This window comes from Melospiza melodia, chromosome Z (assembly GCF_035770615.1).
Source record: "Melospiza melodia melodia isolate bMelMel2 chromosome Z, bMelMel2.pri, whole genome shotgun sequence".
NCBI lineage: Eukaryota > Metazoa > Chordata > Aves > Passeriformes > Passerellidae > Melospiza > Melospiza melodia.
In genome coordinates this window covers 33,960,926-33,986,145 of record NC_086226.1, presented here as the reverse complement: position 1 = coordinate 33,986,145, position 25,220 = coordinate 33,960,926, and the positions used below count along the sequence as shown (strand labels likewise).

Genomic DNA, 25,220 nt, shown 5'->3' with positions numbered 1-25,220 from the left:
ATGGAAAAATCCAGTCACGATAGTAGAAACTAAACTGAAGCTTCTTCAACTCATAAAACACCAGTTGATTGTTCATGCAGTTTTTCTACAGTCTTTTCACTCTTAACTGTACGCCTAACACTCAAAAACAGTTGCCTTTTCTTTGGGAAGAGTTAATCCATACTGCAGTTTCATGTAGCAAAAACTGTCCTGCACCACTACCTACTAGGTATCATTTAATAATTAAGAAAAAATACTTCAAATGCTATTAAGGTGTTATTACATTAGGTATGACTGATTACACATTTGTTGTTTATAAGTAATTTGATTTATAAAGTATTTGTATAATTTATAGAGTATTTTGTAAGTGGGTAAGTGGGTGCTTATATTGTTTCTAAACATTGTGGCCCAAGTTTAGTGGATGTGGTCTTTATTTGAGGTGGAATGGCTCATACTGAAAAAAGAAATTATAGTGTTAAATAAAATGGTAAATTAGCAGGTTTTCTTGAAATCCATGTATTCATAGACAGCCGAAGAGTTGTCCACGTCTGTAAGTGAAGGTTGACTATTTTGTTTGATATTTTCAGCACAGTATTTGTGGGCAGGGGGAAGAGTGGAGAGAGGGGGAGAGAACAACATAAATATATTGAAAGCTGACAGAAAATTAAGAAGGTTGGCTATCAATTATAATTTACAGCTTATTGTACTTTAATCTCACTGAAATAGAATTAGTTAGGTTTCAGGGACACACTATACTAAATGGCAACTTTTGTTCTAAGATTAATTCAGATGCCTGCTGAAACCTAAACTGAGTACGTGCTGCTAGATATTTTTGTGACTCACTTAACACTTTGATCATAGCAGAATGATTTAAGATAATTGTTATTTTAACCATTACAAAATACAAGAATATTTCTAGTAAAAGCTACTTGTCAGTAGATGTTAATAAACAGAATAATTTTCCCTCTGTGACTCACTCCATGGAATTAGTGAAATGGAGGGCATGAAATAAAAGGCTTCAAAGGAGTGGATAATATCAAGCACAGCATTTAAAAAAGGAATTAATATTTTTTCTTAAGAAACTATTTTTAGGTGTCTGATCCATTTATACTATGAAGAATGTAAAAATACTAAGAGAAAGGGCATTTATTTCTCTAATTTTACAACTAGCTAAATTGACATTCCTAGATTACCTAGAGAATTTATTACTCCTTTTAAAAATGTGTGGCAAAAAATGGTATGAATATTTGTATTTTGCCTTATTTTGGCAGTAACTCTTCTGCTGTTGTGAACTGAATATAACAATTCCTTGAAGATTAAAGATATTCAACCTCTGGAAAGCTATAGTGAAATTGAATATAGCCAAGTCTCAAATTCAGTTATATGAAGGATCTGTTTCTTTTGGTTCTATTTGGCGTAGATAATCTCTCAAAAAGATGATCTCTAGTCTACTCATGTCACAAATTTTAATTTTACTGAATGACTTTACTCAGTAACATTGCGAAAAATGTGAAAGATTTTTTTTTTTCTCAAGTGGCATGGCTTCATATCTTAAGTTGTCTGAAGCAATCAGTTTACATTGTGTTATTCATATTGTCTCCTTTTAATTAGTTTACTTTGGTATGACAGATGGTTGCTTGTTCCCTTCATGAAAACAGACAATTCTTAAAGAGGTGAAAAGAGATTACTTTAGCTCTTTCCATCTGCAATGAAATCTAGCTCCTTGTAATGACCAAATTCACTGACCAAATTCTTAGGTTTAGTCACTACCAAAAGTTTGATCTGACATGTGGATACATTTTTGATCTCAGTAGTTGAGGTTTAAATTTATGCATTATTACATAGTTGTAACTCTTACAGAATGTTTGTGTGTCCTTCACAAATTGTTGGGCTTGGCACAACAGTTGTTTGATGAATTTCTAAAGTCAGCTCTATGCTTATTTGATTAAAAATGTGATATTTAAAACCATTTAAGAAAAAAAAAGGGATTCCATATCATATCAGTTTATATTCCATTCTTTTTATGTGTCTTATTCACATTATTAATGGATTTATTTTTCTTTACAAATTTATTTGAACGGATTTTAAAGGTCAGGTTCTTAAACCATTAGTTTTTTAAGAGCAATTTTTTTTTCTGTTGTTGTCAATATACCTTCTGTTACTCACAAACAAGGAAGTTTTCAGTTTAACTTCCTTTAAACTGGGAAAAAACTGCAGCTGATTTTTTATGTACCTTGGAGATTCAGAGCAGGGCAGTCCTGTCATGGTGAAATAGCCTTTCTGGTAAGAGTAGAAGCATCATGCTTAGAGGCTTATCTATCCCAGTGATATATGCACATGGATATTAGGGAAAAGATGTTTTGTTTGCCTTTGCATTTGTGACAGCCTACAGTATTCAACTATATTCTCTATAAGCAAATAATACCTTCAAGGAACAAGGAGTGCCCTCAGATTGAGTCAATTTTAGTTACCAAATGATTGATTGCAGTGTTATTTTCATTTAGTTTACAGATAAATACTTGAGATATATTTTAAAAATCAGATTGACTGTGTTTTCAACTGCTATTTTAAGAAGATTTAGTTTGATGGATCAGTTGCTATTCAATTGCTATTTTTTATTTTTACTGAATATAAAGATCATAGAATCATAGAACGGTTGCGTTAGAAGAACCTTTCTAGAACCTTGGAAGATTCATCTAGATCCAGCCTTCATACTGTGGACAGGAACTTTTACCAGGTTACCCCAAGCTTCATCCAGTTTTGTCTTGGGCTCTAGGGATGGTGAGTCCACAATTTCTGGACATCATGTTCCAGTGCCTCACCACTCCCACAGTAAGAAATTTCTTCCTAATATCTGACCTAAACCTGTTCCTTTTCAGTTTAAAGTAATTTCTCCTTGTCTATGTCCTTATAAAAAGTCACTCTCTAACTTTCCTTTATGCCCCACTTGGAAAGTGGTATGAGATCTCCCCAGAGCCTTCTTTTCTCCAGGGTGGACAGCCCCAACTCTCAGCCTTTCATCCTGGGAGGAGTGTTCTATCCATCTGATCATTTTTGTGGCCCTTCTCTAAGTCCATGTCCTTCAGATGCTCAGAACCCCAAAACTGAATGCAGCCCTGCAGGTGGGGTCTCAGCAGAGCAGAGCAGAGGGGCAGAATCCCCTCCCTGCCCTGCTGCCCACCCTGCTCTGGATGCAGCCCAGGACACGTGTGGCTCTCTGGGCTGGGAGTGTAGATGGCCGAGTCACACAGAGCTTTTCACTCACAAATACCCCAAAGTCTCCTTTCCTAAAGCTGCTCTCGATCCGTTCTCCGGGTCCAATATTTTATGCACCTTAGGCCATTTTTGAAGTTTTATTTTCAAGGTCTGTGAATTTAAGAATGTCATCTCCCACTGTTGCTTCTTGGGATCATTTGTCTTCAACAGAGTAAGTGTAATAATGGAAAAAGGAGTGAGGCGTGTTACCTATATGCACTCTCAAAACTTCAGACAGAGGAACAAGTATCATGTCACATTCACTATCTAGATACATTCAGAAATGTATGGAAATCAATGCTCAACTAAACTAAAACGTGCACATTCAGGGCAAAAAATGCAATTTTATTTAGTGAAATAGCAACCTACAAATCATACCTTCCTCCACTAGCAGGTTTATTTACTAAAATAGTACCAGTTTGAGAAGTAAATATATTGAGCTTTGTATTTGATTGCATCCATTCATCAACTTATTTATATTTAGGGATCTAAATAGTAACTTAGTCTTCCAACTTCAGATACTTTACTTAATCCTTAAAGTCAGAGAGATGTATTTTATCCAATGCTTTTCAATTTATGGGGTATCTGAAAGTTCCCAGAAACTATCTTGAAATCTGTCACTCATGTTTTTTTCCCTGCCCGTTATAAAGTATCATTTCATGCAACAGATCTCATGGCATAACTGTTCTAACAAACATGGCTTCTAACTGCTATTTGTCTTCTGTGTTTTGTTTTTCTTCAATATTTTGATTTGTAAACAGTGAGTTTGAACTTTTACAGACATTCTAAATTAGCCACACAATTTCATTTGTTATATTTGGCCTCTATGTGTGTTCTACTTTATGACAATTTTTTAGTCTGGCATCCATAATTTCATCTTTGTAGTTTTCAAAAGTTTTATTGTCTTCTTCTTGTTTTCAAATAAACAACACACAAGATGAAATAAAAATTATCATTTTCTCCACAAGCTTAGACTTTGAGATATGAAGAAATTAACACCCGGGAGAAAAGTGGAACCCAAATTCCATGAATGTTAGGATACTATTGTAGAGAAAAGTATATTTTCATGTACAGGCTGAGACATACCCAGTGCTACATTGACTTATTTTTTGGCATAACTTCAGCCTTTCTGCATTTCTTACTGGTTGTCTCAAATGCTGGCAGAGTGTAGGTTTTTTTCTCTTTAACACTGATATCTTGGAGATTTGGGGAAGGTTGCAAATCAACTTCTTCTTTCTTTGTTGCTGTTTGGACTTTTCACCTTAAATGTCCGGGGAATGCTCTTCAGGGTAAAAGTAAAGCAGACAGAAAGCAGAGACTGTGCAGTTACCCCACAGAATATTCCATCTTTTTGAATAACTGGCGTAGAGAGTGGTGTTTCTCATGGAATATCTCTGGCTGTGAAGGTATAATCCTAGAAATTGCCCAGACGAGAAAAGTACTGCTTTGTTTTTGTACTGTTTTTGGTTTTGTATTCCCCATCTAATTCAACAGTATTTTGAATATCCAGCCCATGAAGTCTGAAATTACCCTTTGTGACATTAGACAGATTTTTACTGAGGGGTTTAGTTTCAGCTATTAGACACTAGATTTGGATAAAAATGGAGTTAAGTTGCAATGTTGGTTATATGTATAGTAAGTATTTTCAAATTTTAAATGCCCTTATGCTTAATCATTGCATCACACACTGGTGACCTATATGCTATACATATCTTATAGTAAGAGTGGAATCTCTCTACATTGTATAATCCTCAAAGCCTAATCATATTTCTTTCTGTAAGACTTCATTTTGCAAGGAGATGTGGCTTGTGATGAAGTAACTGCTTCTGGGAATGCCACAGTCACAAAAAGGTATGCATGCTGAGCTGCAGCTGAGCTAATATCTGCCTATTTATGGCAACCAAGCAGGAATCAGAGATTAAGTCATAATAAGGTAGGGATTGTACCAGATAGAGACTCACTTGTTTGTTCCATGAAGTGGAAGAAGGATTTTAAAGGTGATTTAGAGCATTGCTTATCCCCTGCAAAGTGACTATGAATAAAAGTTTTAAGAAGTTTTTTGTGCAATGAACATTTTTGAACCATGGTTACATGCAATCCTTCTAGAATATCAGATGTTCAGGTCATTGTTTTATTTTTTATACAATATATTAAAAATAAATTTGGAGAGGAAAAATGAAAGTACTTCCTGGAGCAGAATACAGTATATTGTAGCAGAATTTGCCTTTAGAACTTGTATATAGAAAAGATCTGATCACAAAGATAGTGGCATCTGTATTAGAATAAAAATATATTTAAATCACTGGTGAAAACAAACACACTTGCAGATTTTCAGTCTTTCTCTTTGCAACTTTCATTGGAATGTTTTATTTTTGCCATCCCCCTGATAATAAAAAAAAAAACCAAAACAAAGTGCCCAAAAATGCATATCTCCTTATCTAGTACTTTTAAGATCTTTTTACTTGGAAAATATAAAATACAAAACCTACTTGTGACTATGAGTTTAAGTTCACTTCTTCCCTGAAATGCCATTTACTTTACATATATTCAAAGGCATTTTACTGGATTTTAATCAAGTGAATAGATACAGAATGCTAGAATGCTAGGCAGGAAGAAATGCTTTGAAGCTCTTTTATATATATAAAAGTACTTACATATGGGGAATTTTTTCCTGGTTTCTTAAAGAAATGAAGCCTACATGATTATATGTATCTATTTCCCCCCTTTTATAGCTTTGGAACCTGTCTTCTGATTTAAACCAAACCTTAGATGAAATAATTTTAAAACTTATGATCTTTTATATAACAGTCTTGGTTAGAAAACACTTTCAGTTTGTTTGTTTCTAACACTTTCCATCCATATGGAAATGACTTCTGAGTTCTGGCAGTGGCCCTTGTAGAGCTATTTGTCCACTCAGTGCTTCCCACCTCCTGTACCCTCAAACTGAGTTTGTGCTGGGGCATCACTGGAGATGGAGATGTTTCAGCTTCATGCAGCAACTCACTCTTGCAATTCAGATGTACTGTGACAATGATGACAGTGAAGATGCCAGTCTGTCATTACACGAGGGTGAGAAATAGGAGAGTCCAAGCATTATCCTTGTAGACCTGTTCAGTACAGAAACATAGAATGGAGTCTGCAGTGATGATTAATCCATACCTCTGATAACCACAGATGTTAATCTGTTAACATCAGTCTGAGTACTTTCAAGAATCCCTCATACAGACCTTAAGTGCTTTAGGTGCCTCTGAGCTTTTGATGAGGGATGCTCTTACAGAATGGCAGTCTAGTCCAGTTGTGTTATCCTTCCACATTATCAAAAGTGCAGGTAAGAGACACAATTGGGAAAGTGCCAGAACCTCTCAAGGCAACAATGATGTAATATTTTCCTTATCAAAAATGTGCTCAGTATTTCTGCTGTCAATTACAGAAAACACAGAATGAGACAGTTAGAAGCATTCCTAAATTTCATAAAAACCTACTCTTTTTTTCTAGCTATTCACCAGTGCTTGAAGTGCTCTAAAAATGCTGAGTACTCAAGATGCCTCAGTTTTAGGTTTCAAGAGTGTAAATTTAGGACATTGAAACATTTGGAATGAGATCAGTTGTAGCAGCAGTGAGTGCTACAGGCTTTAAGATGTATCATATTTCTGATATCAAACGAGGTTTTGGCATCCTGGGTAAGTTCTGCACTACCATTAATATTTTTTGGGGGATGCTTTGAAAAAAGCACAAATGTGCTTGCATGTCTTAAAAAAGCAAGCAAGACCTTTTTTTTTTAGTGTTCTGAGTCTTTTGGGGGATCACATAGAATCAAAGAATGGTTTGGGTTGGAGGGGACCTTTAAAGGTCATCCAGTCCAACCCCCTCCGCAATAAGCAGGGACATCTTCAACTAGATCAGGTTACTCAGAGCCCATATCCAGCTTGATATTAAATGTTTCCAGCAAATGACATCCACCACCTCTCTAGGCAACTTGTTCCAATATTTTACTGCCCTCATTATGAAAAATTTCTCCCTTAGTTCTAGACTGAGTCTACCTTCTTTCAGTTTTAGAACCATTACCCCTTGTCGTATAACTATGTCTGTTCCCATCTTTCTTATAAACTCACTCTCAGTACTGAAAAGCCACGATAAGGTCACCCTGGAGACTTCTCATGATGAACTACCTCAATTCTTTTAACCTTTATTTCTAGTTAAGCTGTTCTACCCCTCTGATCATCTTCATGGCCCCGCTCTGAACTCGCTCTAACAGGTCTTTGTCTTCCTGTTGTGTGCAGAATTCTCCAAACCTGGACACTCTGCTCCAGGTGGGGTCTCACCAGAGCAGAATAGAGCAGAGAGTCAGAATCCCCTCCCTGCCCTGCTGCCCACCCTGCTCTGGATGCAGCCCAGGACACGTGAGGCTCTCTGGGCTGGCAGTGCCATGGCTGGGCCATGTGCAGCCTCTCAGCCACCACAGCCCCAAGCCCTTCTGGGCAGGGCTGCTCTCAATCTCTTTAACCACCAGCCTGTGTTGTTTATTGTTGCCCCAACCCAGATTCAGGACTTTGTACCTGGCTTTGTTCAACCTCATAAAATTCACATGAATTCACTTCTTGAACTTGTCCACGTCCTTCTGTCTGGTGGTCAATCCTTCACGTCATTGGTCCCACTCATCTTGGAGTCATCTGCAGACTTGATTCTATTATGAAATTGGTGAAGATAATAATCAGTCCTAGTCCAGTATGTGTCCCTGTATGGGACACCCCTCATCACTGATTTCCATGCAGACACTGAGCTGGTTACCACTACTCTGGATGCAACCAGCCAGCTAATTTCTCATCTACTGTATAGTCTATCCATCTAATGAATCTCTCTCCAACTTGAAGAGAAGGATGTTGTGTCCCTTCCTTGTCAAAGACTTTACACAAGTCCAGGACATCCATAGCCCCTCCTTTTTTTACTGATGCAGTCATTTCATCATAAAAGACCACCAGGTTGGTCAGGCAGGTTGCCCTTGGTGAAGCCATGCTGGTTGTCTTGAATCACCTCCAGGTCCTCCAAGAACATTAGCAGAGTTTCTAGGAGGGTTGCTTCAGGATCTTCCCAGGAACAGAGGTGAAGCTAACAGGTCAGTAGTTCCTGGCATCCTCTTTTCACCCTTTTTAAAAATGGATGCAACATTTTCCTTTTTCCAGTCACTAGGGACTTCACCTGACTGCTATGACATTTAGGTAGCTGCATTCAAGGATTTTTGAGTGAGACTTTCTGTTATGAATCAAGACAGTTTCCTTTTCAGGAGAAAACAATATATGATATGATTGAATTCTTTTTCTTTACATTAGAAGTAAGGACAGGGAAATTAAAAAATGGTTTGCAAGTATGTTCAGTGATCTGTATTGTTATTGCACATAGATTTTCAACTACTGAACATAAGAATTCCAAACACACTGTGAAATTGAATGGCAAATATTGGATAATTTTTTCATTCTAAATACATACCTGCAATGATAGAAAATGGCAGTCTAAGAGAATTCTTATTAAAAAAAAAAAAAACAACCAACATAATAATTTTAGAAAAGTAACCTTTGGTAAAGATGTACTTGAGATGGTAAAAGAAATATCTCACCTGTGGCTCCTCTACTGTTGCAGAGTTTTAAGGGCAAGTTTAACCAACATGGCTAGGCAGATTTAGCTACAGACCATTGGATTTTCTAATACTTCTCTGTTAGAGCTGTGTTGGCAAAATAGAAGAAATCAATGGGGTTTAATTGGCCACTGGAACAGACTTTCAATAGGATATTGGATAAAGGCATGAAAATAATTGACTGTTGCATGTTAAAAATAGCTGTGAAGAGGTTTGTAGCATGTGGAGCCTGTGACAGCAGAGCAGCTAGAAAATCCATTCTGGTGAATGGATTCATTTAAGTACTTTTCTTTTGATTCGTTAGTTGAGGATTTTTTGGCATTTGCTTTCTTTGTTTGTTTGCATTTTTTTACCTGCCATTTTTGAGGACTGAATTTTTTGGAATAACAAGGATCTGGTAGAATTGTTTTAGTGATGCAACTGCTTGTATAAGTAAGTATAATTGATATCTAAAATGTATAAACTTACTATTTAAGTATATTTTAAATTATATTTGATATGCATTTGGGTTCTCGTGTCTTAACTAATAATATATTTTTAAAATAATGGATAAATTATTTACCTTTTCAAAAATAAATTTCTACAGGCTCGTGATCAGCTACTTCTTTTAAAGTTACAAAAGTAGGGAAAGAAATTGATGAAACTGTGAACAAAGTAGATTCTTGGTATAATATTAGATCCATGAAGAAAGCTCAAAAAGTCATTTAAACCTTTGAAAATGGGATTTGCAAGAGTAGAACAAAGCATTCTTTGAAAACCATTCTTTGGTTTCCATTAATACCAAGAGCACTTTTGGCTTAAATTGCATTAGTAATTCCAACATGTAAAAAGGTAGTTCATTGGAAAAAGGTAGTTATGTGCTGGAGCAGTCTGCCAAGTTCACATGAGAGTTTATGGTCCTGATGGTATCCTCGTCCACCAAAAATAACAGCAAGAATGCAGAGAGTTTGTTTTCTCCCATTGCACAGACTTGTAGAATGCACTGAATACTACGCCATGTAGTAATCTTATGGGTCTTTATTGCAGTTATTTTTGCTGAGACATTACATTTTACATAGAATGCTCCCATAGTGATTCTGTATCAAGGTGAATAGGGCAATCAGCAAGCAGCAGAAGCAATTAAATGTAGATCCTATTGTCTCATGCCAGAGCTGTTTAATAAATTATGATGCCTCTAGCAGTAGCTTCTTATCTCAATAGGTTTTTCATCTCAGTGAGAAAAACAGATTAAAAATAATTTATGAATAATCCAAATTGATTTTTAAGGGGTTTTTTATGAGATAACTAAATCAAAAATCTATTTACTTCAGCAGTATTATTTGCAAACTTCTTTTCCTTTTTCCTTGTTAGATTATTTTATAATCCTTTAATACTTGGGACTCACACCTCATTTGGATCAAAAAAACTAACATGGCTGAGCACAACTGCTTTCTATAATTGAAAATAACTTTGATGATAGCTTTCAATTTCACTATGCTGTGTAATTCAAGTATTTTCAACCTGATCTGGTATGAAATATCTCTTTAAAATAGTCTCAAGATACTAATCTATTAAATAAAAAGTACAGCAAACAGTGTACTTATTATCCAGGCATCACAAATATAATAATTCTATTATTTCTGCTGAAGATTTTCTATATGTATTATATGCTCAGACAAATTGCATGCTTTTCTGTAGTTCATTTTCTGAATTCAAATGTTTTCTAATAAACTAAGTAACCTAAAGTAAAATATTAAGGGTGTTTTTTTTTTTTTTTTTGCTAACATGCTAAACTGCTTGTATATCTTTTACTGACAGCCTAATTTTATCTTCCATTATTCATGAATTATTTGGGTGAAATTTTATACCACTTTAGTTCCTTTGTGCATATTGTAGAATATCTGAAATAAAGTGACAAGTACACTATGTTTTTTCTATCTTATTCAATTGTAGAATTGGTTTCTGTTTTGATTTAGCTTGAGTATTTGTCAATATGTTACATTGTTTTTACTTTTCCTCCCTAGACAGAAAGGATAGATGTTTTAAAAGATGATTTTTATAAGGTATTTGTTTAAACAGCTTCCAGATGACATTTCAAGCATGTAATTTGAGTCATATTTAAGAGTGCATTCTTTTTTATTTCTTCAATAATGCTTGGTACATTTGTTGCTTATTTGCATTACATTTCACATTTCCCTATTATTTGCAGCAGTTTTATGATTATATTTTCAGTTACTTTTAGCTCCTATAAAATACTTTCATATTTTCTTCACAAGACAACATTAGTGCCCCTGATAAAGTTTTTTTTCTATATAGCCATTGCTGTGCATCTTGCTGCAAGCATTATTGAGTACTAATACCAATAACCTGCAGGATGGAAAGCATGACTGCTGCTGGAACCTAATAAAGCGTTTTCTCTCCTTAATTTTTTAAGGGTAGTAGATTATTGAGAAAATATTTTCTGAAAAATGGTAAACTAGCAAGTATCTCACCTTATTTTCTTGGTGTGTTTCCCCCCCCACCCCCAGTCGAGATGAAATATCTTCAGCAGAAGTTTCTCACATACCCTACTTTTGTGTATAGATTGTGGCTATAAATATCAGAAAGTTTCTAGTGAATTGTATTCTCATTGGTGAGCTTTTAGTACCCAGTAGGGCTTTTTAGCTCTGTATGTGATTAATAGGTCAGTTCTGAGTTCTCAGAGTACTATTTCAGTGCCTCATAATCCAGCTCTGCTGTAGCTAATTTCATTGAGACGTCAGCAGCTATTATTCTCACCAATGTTACTGGTATCACTCTTAAGGATCCATGTGACTGCTCTTCTCCTTTTTCTCTAGACCTAATGATATCTTTCACTTTGCAACACATCAGACACCTGTTTTAATGTAATTGGACTTAACTTCTACTGTGTCATCATTAAGCCCTTTTGTTTTCACATTTATATCTTACTAAAAAAAGGCTTCTGTGCATATTTCTGGACTAATTTTTTGGTAAAAAAGAACCTATGTTCTCATCACAGTCAGGAAGGAACAAACAAAAACTTAAGCCAAAGTAATATAATATTAAGATCATATTAATTATAGAATAATCTTATGGGTCTGCTAACAGGATAAAATGCACATTGCTGCAAGGAATGTGAGGATAAGTAAAATCTTCCATAGTAAGTGGTCTTTTGCTTTCCAGTAGTCATGAATCTATTCTGACTGAATATTAATAGATGTCTAACTTGAAGTGGCTAAAAATAATAGGTACAGTAGAAACCCAAAAACTCAGGGTAGATTTAGGGGAAAGCTTGATTAGGTTATGAAAAGAATTAGGTGAGATAGTGATGCTCTAGATATTCTTTAAAAGTAGAGAGTGTGGGTAATTTGAAAATTGTACCAGTGTTCAATAATTTGCAGAAGCATTACAAAGTAGTTGCAGTCTCTGATAGATTTCTGTTCAGAAAAATGTTTTCAGAAGGTATATGAGAAATTGCCATGATTGTAGGAGCAAAGAATCCTGCATACCCGATTTTATTTTTATTTTTTATTCTGTAAAAATATTTTTACATTTTAAAATGCTCTTTCCATTGTAATGGCAGCAATGAAAAGTTGTGTCATGGTTCTCAAATGACCTACTTAAGTATCTTTGAAAATTGCACAGTAATTGGTAAACTGATGTTTTTTAAGGCCTGGTTCTGCACATGCAAGAGTTTACATTGAGATTTTTTTTGAATGAATTTTGTTTTATAATTATAAAATTATTAAACATCAGGTAGGATAATTGTTCCCCTTTTCCTTCCCCCCTTCTTTTTCTCTTTTTCTTTAGCAGTTGTTTACGGGGTTTAAATAAATTTTATATTTCTTTTATTCTTTCTCTTTAAATTGATATGTGTTACTACTGTAGTAGCCAATCATTTCTTATCCTCAGCCTGAGATACCATGGTCATGTTTTTTCAATCACTACACTGCTCAGCACAGAACAACATACTGAGACCAGCTGAGGAAAATGAAAAAGAATGGTTTCAGTTTTTAAATTAGTACCCTCTTTTTACTTTGGTGTGTGAGCTAGGGTTCTCTCACTTTTTCCTCTCACTACAATTTCTTTTGTATCTGAATCCTGATCTAATGAAATCAACACATTTGAATGAAAAATCTTGGTTAAAAAGTGAGTATTTAAAATAATCCAGATCCCTATCCCACAAAATGCAATGATATCTTTGCTTAATTAAAAATTCAGAGATTTTTTTAAAATTAAACTAAAATTTTTAAAAAATCACTTGCTGCCACAAGAGATTGATTTTTGGAACCAGTGAAATAATTCTAATTTTAGAATATATAGACATGAGCCAAAAAGAACTGAGCTTGCTAAATATTTTTCAAAGTCAAAGCATTATTCTGTATATTTCCAACTCCAGGTTGTGAATTTGAAAACTGTGTCTGGATAGCTTTTTATTTAATATGATAGTCCAGAATTATTTTATTTTTAGCTATCACCAAAATTAGTAAGTTCATTGTTTGTATACTTTTCAATGTCAAACCAAATTCCTGAGGATAAACATTTTGCCTTTTAGGAATAAGAAACAAAAGATGTTGTGTCAAACAGTGTTTTATTGTCTTAAACAGGACACTGAGTCCCGTTAGGGTTTCTGCCTGGAAGTGGCCCCCTCCCTTTATATGAGAAATAGCATATTGACTGAGCTGCTGTGTTCTCAGGGATTCCCTAAAGTCCTTAGCTGTTATGCTGTGGCAAGGAAAAAGCCAAATTGCCCCACAGCCCAGTACTCAACTCAATGAACTGTGTGTGGTGGAAGACCCGAGGCTCACACTCATCAAAGCTGCACTGTGCTTGTTACTCATGATAATGTCCGCTGTAAAAGGATGGCAGCTCTTGGAGGTCAAATTCTATTCTGATTTTTAGCATTCTGAATAGTTTTGAAACTATGCTTTCACAAGACATTAACTAGCCTAAAATTATGTGTTGGTAATAATGCCCATTAAAAGTGTAGAGATGGAATCTGTAGCAGCCTATGGTACCACTTGGAAACTACTGGCTTTTTCTCTGTGAATCAGTGTTTCAGCAGGGTTCTTAAAGTACATTATTTTCTTCTTTGCAGAGCTGGTTATTAATCTAAAAATTAAATATTAATATTAATAATTTGGTTTTTGTTGAGCCTGCCTGGTTCATGAATCATAATTAAATATTAAAAAAATATAAAAATTAGACCGTTGCCTCTGTTTTCATACACTAATTGTTCTTGACAAAACGAAATCCTATCTATTAAGATTATTTAAAAAGTTGTAATTTTACATTTCACGCAGACTTCTTTGTGCAAACATATTTTTTTAAGATGGGAGTCAGTAGATAAGAGGCCTTGGTATCTTCCAAGTTTATGTTTTAATTTAAGGGACATATAAACCAAGGCTTCTTATGGATCAGAATGTATTTTGAGAGAATAACTAAATGGAAATCCATAGATTATCAAGCTTGATGGTGATCATTCTAAATGGTTAACTGCATTAGGTATCATTCTTTGAGAGACAAAGATCTTCTGCTTAATTTTGAAGTAAAGCTTTTATTCTCTCTTTGAAATAAGGAACAGTTAAATGAAAAGTTGCATACAAAGAAACTAAATTGAAATACCTCATTTTTCTGTGGCACTTGTAGGAAGGCTGAAATTGTTTTGGGAAAATAGGTAGAATTTACTACCTGGAATTTTTCTTCTTGAGAAAATGGTATAGCTCTTTGTATTAAGGTGGCAGGAATGCTTCTGCCTCCAGCTCAACCCCCATGTTTGTTTTGGTCAAACAGGGATTTCTTGAAATTTAGAAAAGTAGAAAAACTTTTAGAGAAAATGAGTGCTATGCCTCACTTTGTCGCTTTAAGGTCTTCCTACCTCCTGCTTTATATATAATGGAAACACTGTCCTTCTCAACCAAATTTTTATAGCTATCTTTAATAGATTAGAGTCACTGGTCTTCAGACTAGTTCTTTCCACTGTGAAATACCATTCAATGAAATGGTACCATGACATTCAGTACAATTTCATCTACTAGAGTTTTTCCTCACTTCTTATTTATTTTCCTACTAAATTAGAACATAACAACTATACAAAGTGCGATTATTGAAAGGATAAAGAACCCCATGACAGAATATTTGAAATTTTCATTTTTACATGCTCCATTAAGCATCTTGTTTGTTTCTCAGTCATAAGGACACTGAGGCCATATCTGGTTTTATTTAATGCTTAGAATCACAGAATCATTAAGGTTTATCTTTATTTCAGTTCCTTCCTTTGGAGGAAATAGTGAAATGTCTGTAATGAGTATCTAGTGTCTTAATTTTCATGATTTTCTATAGGAAGTATTGCTACCACTATATGTAATATGGCATTTGCAGATATGAAGTGCTGGGCTTTATAGGGTGTTTTACAGGAAGGAGTATGTGTCAGAGGTTAATAGAGCTCTTTCAAATACTGAAAAAACAAAGCTTTGTTCAATTCTCTCTTCATCTTAGCAGCTTGCATGATATGTTCGACACCAATTCTTGAATAGGATGCTGTTGCACAAGTTACATTAGATTTAGATTTGGAAAGGACCACAAAAGGTTCTGGGCTATCAAACTATTCTGTGACAGTTCATGTGAGAATATTATAGATAAGTGTGAATTTTGAGTATTTCCCAAATCTCCCTTGATAACACAGTGATTTTCTCTGACTGTCAGGGTTGGAGCTAGAAAGATGCAAGACAAATTCTAACCTAAATGCCAAAGGTACACTTTAGTTCCTATTTCAACGACAGGATTGTCACTTTCCACACCACCCCCCTGCCAAACCTCCCCCCCAGTACTGTACATGACAGAATGCATACCTGTGCTTACCTTTTGCGTAGGAGTTAGAAGTTGCTTTCGTGTGTGTAGGGGGATGAGATGAGGGGGGTGGGGAGGAAGCAGGGGGACAGAAGTGGGGGAAAAGGTGGGAAGTAACATGCAACATCCCTTTCCCAAAAGTTGGAAAATAATGTTGGAAAATAATTTTCTCTTGTCTTAAGAAATCTGGAAATTGGATCTGCAATTCTAAGGTTCTTCTCTCACTTCTGCGTAACAGTGGCCCAGGTATATAGTGGCCCAATTGTACAATGAACACTACTCTACAAAGAAATCAGGTGCATAATATTTTAAATATATTTTTATGTTTGCATGGGTGGGTTATTTTTAAAAATGTTTATTGTGTGAGGGAACTGAAGTTTTTTTTTATTTCCTTATTTATTTTATTTCTACTTTTTCTAGGATATTTCATTATAATGGTAATTTTTTATTATTTAATATTGTTCTTCCTATAAAAATATCGAAGTTAATTTTGGAAAGGTAATTAGTTTAATTCCTTTCTGTTTACCAAATTCCAGGGGTATAAATGGAAGCACAGGAAGCAGTTTCACCTGCAGGGTTTTTAAAAAATATGTTATTTGTTATTATTACAGTTGAGTGTAAAGATTATAATTAAGATTAAGATTTTTATTTTGATAGCTGACATTGTTGGAGTTCACAGGAAGAAGTAACCTCTGCCTTAGGTTTAATCCAGGTTCGGGGACAGGGTTGCGGTCGAATTCAAAGGTAGAGAGAAGTGCATAACAGGGACAAAATGTTTGTGGGGTCCTGAAGGTTAACTTCTGCTTTCTACTCTACTGCTTTCTGTTTTGTATGGTAGCTCATACCACATCATCTTGTCCAGATAAAATTGTTTTAGATCAATCTTATTGTATATATTTGGTTATATTGTGTACTTTAGGAATGGGTGTAGTGGGTGAAACCCGTGATACCTCTAGACTGGTACTCAGGCTTTTAGACAGATGTTCACAGAAGAAAGTGCAATATGATACTTCCCACAACTGCTCTCCCAGCCTCCAATTATTTTCAGCTCATATATTTCCTAAGCTTTTGTCCACTGTCTTCTGGAAACTTTGTAAACTTTTTCATCTTCAACATCCTTTGTCAGGAAATCCCTCAAGTAACAACAACCTGTTGTAAGGAGAACATCCTCCATTTTTACTTGGAATACAATATAATTTTTTTTTTTTAACTGGTTACTCTCTGATATTTAGATTTGTGAAACTTAGTCAGGGAATACTGAGTACTGTTAAATATTATCAGCTTCTCACTGAAGAAAATGTCGTTCATGTTCTTGTTGTTTTAGAGGAAGTTGTTTTATCATATGTAAAAAAGAAACCATCTTTGAGGCTGATGGCAATTGTTTGTCAGCCTTTTACCTTGTTTTGCCCTCTTTTGAATAAGGCCATTGCAAAATCCTTAGAAAAACATCTCTTAAAATTTCTGAATGTCGTGCATTTCCTTGCCTTCTCTATCTGTGCTCAGATAGAAAGATAGTATCTAATAGCAAAGATGACTATTACTGGTTTGGACTTTTTTTTCTTACAGTTTTTAATGTTCTTGCTGTAGAAACTTTAGTTTTACAGTTTATTTTTTCCCCTATTTTGTTTTTTATGCTATAGGGAAAGCATTTTTTTGTTGGGTTTATTTCAGTTGAGAGCGAGGGATAGGCAGGAATAGAAATATAAGGCCAGAAATTTTATACCCACTTTTGAAGACAATGTCATTATCAACAATTATCTGTCCTTACTTCATGTATTTCCATATAATGGGACATAATGCTAGTTAGTCTGATTTGGAGTTGGAATATTTACATTTACAAAAGCATTTAAAAGTGTTTTAATACTTTTCCTGACTGTACCAAACCAATTGTGCTTTGTAAATCTCAAATGATCTTAATGACGGGGAATGTGGAAATCACCAGTAACAGTCTCATGAACTTTTTATGCACATGCAAATTGAGTAGTTGCAAAGAGGCTTTTGAATAGACTCCCTGTTTCCTCTCATTGAAGTTTACAGAATGTACTAAGGCATGATTTCACATGCAGCTGTTTAAATAAATTTAGCATCATATATGTCACCTTTGTGGCAAAGAGCAAAACTGTGGTTTATGAACTTGCATGAAAACAAACGTAATCTTGTGAAAAAAAAGAAGATTTGAAGTTAGGAAATGTTAACAAAAAAGTTAGGAAATGTTCCAGTATTGGTAATTTTCACCTTATGGTGACTGGAAAGTTGGCATTCCTGTGCATGAGTTACTTGTTCCAAATGCACAAAAGCACAATGTAGCTTCCACAGTACACCTTATCCCTTCACTGCCTTGGCAGTTCCCCAATATTTCTTGTTCTGTCGACACCCCAACACTTTTTGATCAAAATAAACAATTTAAAATCTGCACCAGATTTGAAAAGGCCTATTTCTTCTTGAACTCTTCCCACTGTAGAACCTATGTGCTTTAGAAAGATTTAAAGCTGTGCTGTAACAGCACTGACAAGGTGTCATCAGGTCTGTTATACAGATAGGAATTTGGAACATGAAATACTGTCTGTTAATGTGGGGTAATTAATTTGCAGTATTCAGAAAGTAACTGTCCAGCATTTCTAGTTCTTCAGTAATATACAACATCATGTGTATACTGTTCAAATCAACTTTTTTGCTGTTGGGAATGCTCTTTCTACTAATCCATCTTCAAAGCTCAGAGCCAAGCACTGCCAAAATTAAGGGAGGTGCCTGTGGAAGTCAGCTTTGAAGAGTGTGGGTATGACTGAGAGTAAGTACCCCATTATGGCACAGGAGCTCAGAAATCTCGTTTTACAAAACTACAATGTCAATAGTGAGCTGGATTTTTACCCAATATAAAAATTTCTGGCTGTGTGAATAATTTTATGCAAATCTATAAATAACTAAAAAGTAGCATCTTAAAAGAAATGTCAAGGAATTCTAATGATCAACAGTGTTATATTTTTGTCAAAAGGACTTATTTTTAATCATAAATGCAGATTAGTACTAGATTCTGTCACTTTTGTATATGAATAATTTGCACCAGAAAGAGTATTTTATGCAGTTACTTTTTCCTAAATGGAATTTAATAATGACCACCAGGTTAATCCTTAAATACATCTTTGCCTCTTAAGAAAACTGTTTTGCTTTTCTAAGGATTTATTTTCCTGGACCATTACCTGGTAAACAGCAACTTGTTTCAGTAATGCTTAATGATGCAGGACCCATCTGGCATTATATCAGGATGTGCAGCTGGCTATTAATTACTGAAAACTCCTCCACAGCTCAAATGAAACCATCCACCAAAGATCTGATTGAACAGATTCTTTTTTCTTCTTTCTTCTATAGTGCTAAAAACAAAGAAGGAGTAAACAATTCATACTTATTTACTAAGTTAGTCAGGGATACTAAAGTTTCCAGCAACATGAATCTTGATTGCATCAACTATTTCTATTCTCCACTTGTCCTGATTTTTATTCTTGAAACAATGTAGTAGTTTCTCTTTTGAATTGTCCTTCCAGCTTTATGGGATGTAAAGTTTATTTTCCTTTAAAGGCTGGTAGTGTAACAATGCATACAGTTTTGCAAATGATTTTGCACCTTCATCCATGCGTGGAAGAAGTGAGGCGCTGCAGGTTGGTGTTGTCAGGGCCAGCCTGGATGAGCTTGCCTTGCCCATGGGTACTCAGTGGGGTGCAGCGCTGATAAGCACATGATCATGGTCATGGCCACACATATCAGCACAGACAGAACCACTTGGCATTCACGGCAAGCCCAAACAGCTCTGTTTGCATCTCATGTCCTCGTCTGGCTGATCAGGACGAAGGTCTGTTATTGGGACATACATATGTTGGCGGCTCCCTCAGAGGCTGGACTGAAGTCCCAGTACTTAGGTGTCCAGCAGCTGGTCCCTGGTTTCCTCATTTCTGTCAGTGTGCATGTGTGCAGACGGACACCCACACACATTTTGGATCTCTTCATGACCAGGCTTTGAGGCCCGACCCAATCAACCCCTGGCAGGCTCTGCTGCCTTCCTCTCAGACACTCACACAGATCAGCTATAACCTGGACCCCATGGTAGCTGCCTTCTCCAGGTGCCTCGCTCGCAGCACATCGTGCCGCTCGGACTGCTCGCTGGCTAGCCTGTCTTGATGGTCGTGGAAAAATACGCAGGGACTTTGTCCAGTTGCTGACACATCTATAAGCTGTCTGGCCCCAGTTGCTTTGGCATAGAATGGATAGCCCCTTTCCCAGGGACAGAGTAGGGTGTGCAGTTTAGTAAGCAGACAGAACAGACTGGGGATAAGGCACAGTACATAAACCAACCACCTGCTTTAACCCCTCATCCCTCTATTTTACCATGCTTGTTCCTCTGCAAACCACCTTATTTTCTTCCTGCGCTGGACGTCCCATGCTGTCTCATCCTGGCCCAAAGTGCTCTTTCCTGATACCCCATAACTTGTCCCATGCCCCATGGCAGTAACCCTGCAGTCTGTCAGTGAGGAGCTTATCCATCAGTTCCCCAGGGAGGGGCCAGGTGGGGACTCCTTTTCTGCAACTGTGCTATTGGGGTATCACTTCTCCACTCCCATCGTGGCTCTCTGCTCTTCTGTGTCTGTGAATGTGTGTAGAAATTAATTACATTACCTATATGTTCTACTGTTACTCATTTTGAGCAATTTCTGCATTGCTTTATATACACTTTTAAAGCGATAAATCTTCTTGAAAAGCATATACTAAGAAAAATGTACCTGAAAGGAAGACAGTAAAAAAAATGTACTGAAAAAATAAATATATTTTGTAGGAAAGCACAGCAGAAGTAAATGGGGTATTGTGTCATAACTGTAATGGGAGATTGCTAGTAAGATAATGGCCCTACAAGCTATTTTATGGAAAGAGATCTGAAAAAAGTTCTTTGTGTTAAGATGCCACTAAATACTATTTGTAAGCATTTTATGGAAATGTATTGGATGTTTTACAAGCTGTTGTGGCTGTGTTATTGGTCATCTCATAAAAAAAAAAGGGATAAATGTCTTTCTGGCTTTGACAGCACCCATGAACTGGCATTGACAGAAAGCTTGTCAAGGCAAATAGCTTCTGCAGTCCCTCTCCAGACTTGTACATTTTGTAATAAATTTTTGTACACTTCTAGAGGTCAGACATCCAAGGAATGCTGGAGGCCAAATGTGGTCTGACTCCACCAATTATTTTGCTATTTAAATGAGCTGTCCTGAATAAATAACTGAGCCTGGGCATTTGAAAAATGAGTGCATGGTAGCTGGAGCTGAAGACTTGGCAGAAGTACTTGTGCAGCGGGCTAGCATCACAGCCAGGTAATTGGTTCATACAGCAGTATTTTTTCTAGTCTCAGAGAGAAAGGAGGTCTCAGTCTGTACATGTTACCAACCTGCCAGACCTCAATATTCTAAAATGAACACTGTGAAAAGTCTATTGCTGATCCTAGAAAAATACTGATTTTAATGTATTACTTAACTAAAATAAATTTTTTTAGCAATCAGATCAGAGCAAAAATATTAGTTGCAAAATTTAAATTGGGTGTTCAGTTCCTGAGAGACGTTAGGGAGAGTGAGTTAGTGGTAAACCATATGCTTTGCTTGTACAGACTGTGTTGCTGCTTTGTTTTCTATGTTCCTTTTTCTGGTTCTGGGTTTTTTGGTTGTTTTTTTTTTAGTGGTAAAAAGTTGAGCAGTGAAGGCAGTGAGGAAAGAGGAACTTCTCCAATTAATTTGGTAGTGTGTAACAATGCCTTCATTTTGTGTAAAGAAACTAGAGGAACTCACTAATTTTAATCAACTGTATTTTAGCCTTGAGGGATCAAAAATAAAAAAAAATCCCAAGTTTTTATATAATACTGCTAGATTTAAACCCCAAAAATGCCTGTCATCCCTGTCTTTGCTGTTGGGTTGATGCTTGAGGCTCCTCTGTAATGAAGTTTGTATTCCAGAACAAAAGAACTGTAATACGTTCCAGCTGCTGAGTTGCACTTTGTACCCTAGAATGATGAAATTGCTTCCCTGGCTACTGCCTGGGAGGAGCTGGTATTAGTAAATTTGCAGTTTAAAAGAGTCGCTGTTCACATACAGAGCTGCCCTCAACATTCCCCTGTCATGTGAGGGGGTGCAGCCTTCGAGCTCGGTGTGCAGAAGAGGAGAAGACGCGCTGTCTGTCCCAGCAGACTGTCCTTCCCTAGCAGCTTGTTCCTTTCCTGCCAGCCTGGGGAGCTCCCTGGCTTCCCTGGAACCCCACTGTTATTTGTGGTGGCCTACTGCAGTGGGCAGCTACAGATATGAAATGGGCTCAGCACTGCATGGCATTTTCAAGTTTCTCCAGAGATGCTGGGAACAGGCTATGTATCTAAAACTTGAGATTCTTGCAGTTATTTTCTCAGCTGACGTTTTAGAAAGAAATTCAAGGTCTTGTCAGACTGTTTAGTGATAGGATGAACAATGAAATTCCTACTAACTTTGCAGAAATACTGCAGCTTTCTTGAAAAACGTGCTGGTTAATACTACTCTCACTTTGTATGAAGCTTGAAGATAACAATAAAAATGCATATTTACACATGTATGTCTGGTTGTTAGAAAACTGGAACTACTGTTGATAAGGTACTTTTGTTGAAATCTTTGTAATTGTCTAAACACCATTTTTAATTAAAATGACTTTTTAAATTGGGAAGTGATAATTTTAAAAGTAAATTATATCTGAAACTCAGCACAAATAAAGGGTTAGGTATTCAACAGTAAATGAAAGAGCTGCAAAGTAACGTGAGGTAGGAGACAAGCTTGGTGAGTAGAAATAAAAAGACTGAATGGGAACACACTAATCTTTATTAAGGGAATTACTTTAACTGTACCTGCAGAACTTCAACATATCATATAAATTTTCTGGAGAAAATGGGGTTTTTTCCCCCAAAAAGATTCAGAAACAACATTAAAGGTCATAAATCTTGTAAATTTTATAAAGCACATAGCATTAATTTTGAAATTCTCTTTCTAAGACAAGAAAGAAATGGAAGTAAAAATGCACGCTTTGTGAAGAATAACAGGAAAAATATGCTTATGGAGAAAATCCTAAAATTCAGGTATCAGAAGAGAAACAAGAAGTCCTTCAGATTATAACAACAATTAATTATGAAGTTTGCTTTAACAAAATGCTGTTTGAAATAAGTCAAGTAATGGTGTTTATTCATTAGTTAAAGAAGAAAAGTACTGAGAGCAATAATTTCTGACTTTGAAATAATCTAAGTAGATGACTTGTTTTGCATGGAAGTCACCTTTACACTGGAACAGAGAATAGCTGACGTGGAGGCAATTATCTAATAACCCAAGAATGTGAGGTTTTGAAATGACAGCTGCAAAATGTAGTAGAAAGCATCTACAGTCTGTTGCTTGAAAAGGCCCCTTTTAGTTTCTCATAGACTTTGTGTACAAAATGTTTGTTTCTTACTTGGGAACAGCTGACATTTCAAGTGAATCCTGAAGAGAAATTTGAACTACGTTGATAGACTAGAGGCTTTTTTAATTGAGCTTGTGAGCTGTACACCCCTGAAGTTCAGTTCTGCTGTTCTCTGTCTTATGCTTTGTGCCAGAAGCTTGAACATCCTTATGCTTTCAAACATGTCTATGGTGGAATTGTACCTGATTGTTGACATCCTACAGGAAAACGCCTTGGCATTTTCAGATTGTGATTTTATAGTAATAAATAATATCTTAAAATTTTCTATGAAGATCAGATCCTGCTGAGGCTGATGTCAACTTTCTCATTGATCTCCTACAGCTAAGGACTTAAAAAAATGTTTGAGAAAAAGTCTTTAAAAAGCAATACAAAGAATTGTTAAAAATATTCTGTACTTTTAACCTGTTAGTGACATTGGTTGGACCCACTAGTGGTTTTCTACACAGCTCCAGTATGTGTAACATGGACATCATAATGGTTCTGCAGAGCAAGTGCCATATTTTGTGATAGTCTATTTAGCAGGACTAAATTTTCCTTCTTTTTGTCTGTCTGAAAAACAATATGCAGGCTTCAGAGAAAATATCCCTTTCTTGCCCTTTTTCTGCCTTTTATAATGTTAAAAATTTCATCATAATCCTGCGTCCCAGGGCTCTGTGTGAACACTGGCCAGACTTTATACAGCAGGCAGGAACATTTCCTGAAGTAAATAATGCCAAGGAAAACCACATGCAGGATGTATGCTTAGGTTCTCTGCACCTTTTATAGTCCTAGACTGAGTAAATTGGTGCCAGGGGGGTTTCCTCATATTGTTCTATTATGTTTCACAGACTTCTCTATTTTTAAATGAATTTGCATTTCTCTTTAAATTAGCTGCAAAAGCATTTGGAATGAAACTCTTTTCTTTCTTTGTATCGGTATTTTACTAGAAAATTGTGAATTTAGACAACCTTGTTATTTTTTTCTTCAGATTCTGTTATCTTTAAAAATTATGTAAATATAGCATATTTATCTTATTTATGCATATATAGTCTAGGAATCAATTGCAATCACAAAGAATTATAGGCAGGCGTTCTAAATTTGAATCCAACTATTTGGGAGGGGGAAAAGAAACAACAAAATAAATTACTTCTGACATTATAATTTTTGAAGTCACATAAGCACATTTCAGTTTAAATTCAGTCCTTCATTTATTTATTATGATACTTTCTAGCACCATAACTTTTTAGGCTATGTGTTTATCTCACAGCTTCACCAGAACTTCTTTGAGAATTTTTTAAACAAGAATTGCAAAGGTCAAACGAATATTTCAAGTAATTCTTCATTTCATTATTTCTGCATAAAAAGAGGAAATGAAAGTAAGCTTTTCTCATACTCTTGCTTTCTGTGTGTAGTTGAGTTTGTCACATGTTTACATTCATTCTCATTCTATAGGACTTTTTATTTTCCAGTTTGAATGTATAATTATGAATTTTGAAGTGGTATCCACACAGTTATAGCTGAGAGACTTGTCAGCCTATTGTCCTTTGAAAAATTAGGCCAAATCTAAAATTATCACCTGGTGACTTATTAAACACTACTAAACAGAAGAAAAAATTGTGTATCACAAATATCTGCAGTAAAGGAGAAAAAGAAAGTGCCAAAAGGACAGCTCTTTTTATATATAGCCTGCTAACACACCTAAGATCTGTGACCTTTTTCTCAGCATCATTTGTTCTGGCCACAGTGCTGTGCATTTAAGTGCATAATATGTATTGATTTTGATACAGGAAGTTATGTACCTGAACTGGAGGGGAGAATCAGCATCTCCAGTGCCTTGCTTGGCAGTCAGTACTTTAATTTTCCATGAGAACAGTCTGAAGAAAATCCAAAAAAAGGTATTAATTTTCAGAAGCAGTCAAATGGAAATGAAAAATTAATTTGCTTATCTACTTCTCTCTTTTTTTTTTTTTTTTCACCGCTATCCTATGACTGCTGAATGTAAACCAAGCCTATTTAAATTCAATAAAATAGTTATCTGCTCTGTTGATAAATATTG

The 25,220-nt window shown here is 35.7% G+C and overlaps 1 protein-coding gene across 8 annotated transcripts in view; it reads left to right on the top strand.

Annotated features, from left to right (window-relative positions):
• Positions 1-25,220, top strand: part of PDE4D (phosphodiesterase 4D) — a 540,332-nt gene that overhangs the window by 303,159 nt on the left and 211,953 nt on the right. Inside the window, exon 1 of one of the 8 annotated variants that reach the window (XM_063179692.1) lies at positions 20,962-21,042. The exons of the other annotated variants lie outside the window; for them this stretch is intronic. Within the exon in view, the coding sequence (XP_063035762.1) occupies positions 20,981-21,042 (62 nt within the window). The 5' untranslated portion in view covers positions 20,962-20,980. Of the gene's footprint in view, positions 1-20,961; positions 21,043-25,220 lie in introns of those variants that run through there. 8 annotated transcript variants of the gene reach the window in all.